The sequence below is a fragment of the Sinocyclocheilus rhinocerous genome, unplaced genomic scaffold (assembly GCF_001515625.1).
Source record: "Sinocyclocheilus rhinocerous isolate Xijiao unplaced genomic scaffold, SAMN03320098_v1.1 scaffold407, whole genome shotgun sequence".
NCBI classification, from domain to species: Eukaryota; Metazoa; Chordata; class Actinopteri; order Cypriniformes; family Cyprinidae; genus Sinocyclocheilus; species Sinocyclocheilus rhinocerous.
Genome location: NW_015633444.1, coordinates 772,082 through 775,343, shown reverse-complemented (window position 1 = coordinate 775,343; position 3,262 = coordinate 772,082). Strand labels below are relative to the sequence as shown.

Below are 3,262 nucleotides of genomic sequence, written 5' to 3'. Positions count from 1 at the left end.
ATAAATCATTTTGAAGGTCTTTTAATGGTGAATGTCAATTTATTTTATTTTTTTTAATTGCTCATTGTGACTCGTTTTGTCAGCACAGGTCACATTATTCTCAGGAGGAAGCACATGTGGAGGCGGTAAATGACAACAATGCATGCGCAATGTTTCAGATGGTATGGCAAGTGTAGACACATGAATCGGATATGGGTCACAATTGAAAGAACGTGTAAATGGACAGCCCAAAAAATCGGATATAGGCAACAAATCAGAATTGGGCATCAAGACCTGCAGTGTAAACGAGGCCTTTGTGTGACCAAACACTCATACTTATACCTTATTCTTATCAGTCTTTTTAACCAAAAATTGGTAATCTGTTTTTTTTTTATTGGTTTCACTTGTCTGGTTTGCCACAATTAATGAATGCTCTTCCTGGCATATTTTCTAATGGTGGAATCTGGCCAGATCGGCCAGTTTTAAAATAATTTTTATTCCGCTGTCTCCTATTGGTTGGAATCATCCTCACGGGACATACGTCAAACTTGTTTGTGTTGTACCTGTCATATCTCCCAAAGTTCACTCAAGTTCACTGGTACTGTCCACCTGTACCACACACTGGAAGGCACCTGAGACACACAGTCTGTGTTGAGACATCCAATATTGGAACAATCATTGAAATAATCATCATATTGATTAGTCTTATCGATTATTGCTATAGTCAGACATCATATTTTAAGTAAAAAAAAACACAACAGTTTCACTTGTGACAACTTGCCCCATAGAGTTTGAGAACATACTTCACATCATAAAAGTTCACAATCCTGAGAGTTTGAGAAGTAGTACATGCAACTTTGTGCAATTTCAACAGAATGTGATTTATTTGGTTTTTAGCCTTTTAAATGAGTAACTAGCCTGATTCACCGGTAAATAGTCATTTTTCAGGATTGATGCTGCTGCTGAATCGGCAGAATCTTTTTCAATGATACATTGAAAAAGCAAAACATTACATACTACATCTGAATTGCATTTATGCTTTGCTAACAGGTTGTAAAACGTAATCTGCTTGAGAGAACTAATTTGTGAACAAGTCACCATTTCCATTCTGTCAATTCTGTAATCCATTCAAGCCTCTGCTGGACTGTGAAATGTGTTTTTCCTTTCAGAAACTCCTGTGTTTGTGTTTGCAGGCAACATTTCCCTGGTAACGGCGTCCAGCTACAGCCCAGCCACCAAGATCACACTAGGAATGGTCAATTCCAATGTGGGAGCCCAGATGGTTAGTGTCACACAAACACACACAGTAGTGGTGCAACGGATCACAAAATTCACGGTTTGGATCATATACGGAATTTGAGTCACGGATCGGATCATTTTTTTGGATCAGCAAAAAAACAAAAAAAAAACCTTACTTTAAGTACTTCTATACCATAGCAAAACATACTACCGTATTGACCCGAATATAAGACGTTGTTTTTTTCTTGGAAATGCATCTGAAAAAACGCGGTCGTCTTATATTCAGGGTCTAGACTTTGACATGTCAATAATACACCCACAACAATAGGTGGCGCCAAATACGCATAAAACGAGTGAACGTCTGCTGCTGGAGGGTCTTCAGAGTGATCGTCAGCATTGTGTTTGAGCGCGAAATACAGCCTCGCAAGTGTCCTCAGTGAGCGAGCGTGGAGATGTGACTCAGCTATCTTCAGGAGGGATGAGGCGCCTGTGTTATGGGAAGACGCCATCTACTTGCTGAATTGGACAAGACACATGGACACATGGACGTACAGTGACCCCTAAGAGTCTTATGAATGTCTGACTGGCATTATATGAGATAAAATACCTAAGCAACACAAGTTTCTAGAGCTTTCCTCAGAACTAGCTTCACTGGGTCCGTCAGTGACAAACTGTTGGAGACCACGAAAAAGGCAAATCTATATTTCTATAGAAATATCATTTTTATATACATGTTTGTTTTGAAAAACATTCACATCATTCTCAACAAAAGTCTTGATTTAATTGACTCAAGTATTGAGGACACATAATTGTGTATTGTAAATCAAGAGAGAATGTGTTTGTTTGAACAAATACCATGGATTTTTCTTGGTGTTTTACCATTTAATAACTTCAACTAACCTTGTCTTGTCAGGAAAAAAAAAAGTCAAATTTTCTGATTTTGTTAAGAGACTCAGTTTGAGTCTACAAGGGTCCCGTTTATGTTTTTTTTTGTCACTTGACAACAAAATGGCTCCTTGAATGTTTTTACATTATGCTGTGTATTTAAATGATGTAAACTATTATATTTTAAAACATAACTATTAGTGGTGCAACGGATCACAAAATTCTCGGTTCGGATCATTTACGGATTTTGAGTCACGGATCAGATAATTTTTCGGATCAGCAAAAAATAAAAAAAACCTTACTTTAAGTACTTCTATACCATAGCAAAAAAACTAGTAGCTTAACTAATAAAGTTATTAATAAAACAAGAACAATTACACAAATTACAAGCATAGATGAAAACAACAAATCACAGTTACAAATATCAGAATTTAGGTGCAGATTGCAGGAATGTAATAATTAAGTTTAACACAATAGTGCTCACTGCACAAGTTAAATACAGATTAATCTTTGTTAGAGCTGTGGTGTTATTTGATTAGCAGACAGAAACCGGTATGTATTGGCTGCTGTCGCTTTAAGACCAAATGCACGGCCCGGCCTAATACACTGACACACATCCAGTTTCTTTCTCACCCGTTTACATTCACTTAAGAAATAACTGACTGCGTTTACTAGTAGTGGTTCAACGGATCACAAATCTCACGGTTCGGATCACATTACGGTTTTTGACCCACGGATCGGATCATTTTTCGGATCAGCAAGAAAAGAAAAATATTTCAATTTAACTTGCTTTCCATTTATTACTTAAAACGAAGTACTTCTTTGATACCACAGCAAATACTACTAGATTAACTAAGAAAGTTTAAACATGATTAAAGAGGCAAGAGGACAGCCAGTACAAATAAGAACAAATACACAAATTACAAGCACAGATAAACACAACAGAATATGTTACAAATTAAATAAGGTTGGTTGTATTCAAATACAGAAATGTAATAATTATGGAAAATAACATTGCATAGTGTTCACTGTATAAATTAAATATAGATTTTTATCACAGCTGTTTTGTTGTTTGATGATCATTAATGAAAGCAGCAGTATTTATAGGCCGCTGTCCCTTTAAGACCTCATGCACAGATCCGATATAATGATACACATC

The 3,262-nt window shown here is 36.4% G+C and overlaps 1 protein-coding gene across 3 annotated transcripts in view; it reads left to right on the top strand.

Annotated features, from left to right (window-relative positions):
• LOC107744026 (transcription factor Dp-2-like) overlaps positions 1–3,262 on the top strand; it is an 83,990-nt gene that overhangs the window by 52,233 nt on the left and 28,495 nt on the right. For all 3 annotated transcript variants that reach the window (XM_016557486.1, XM_016557487.1, XM_016557485.1), the window contains one exon: positions 1,173–1,261. In XM_016557486.1, the coding sequence (XP_016412972.1) occupies positions 1,173–1,261 (89 nt within the window). The remainder of the gene's footprint in view (positions 1–1,172; positions 1,262–3,262) is intronic.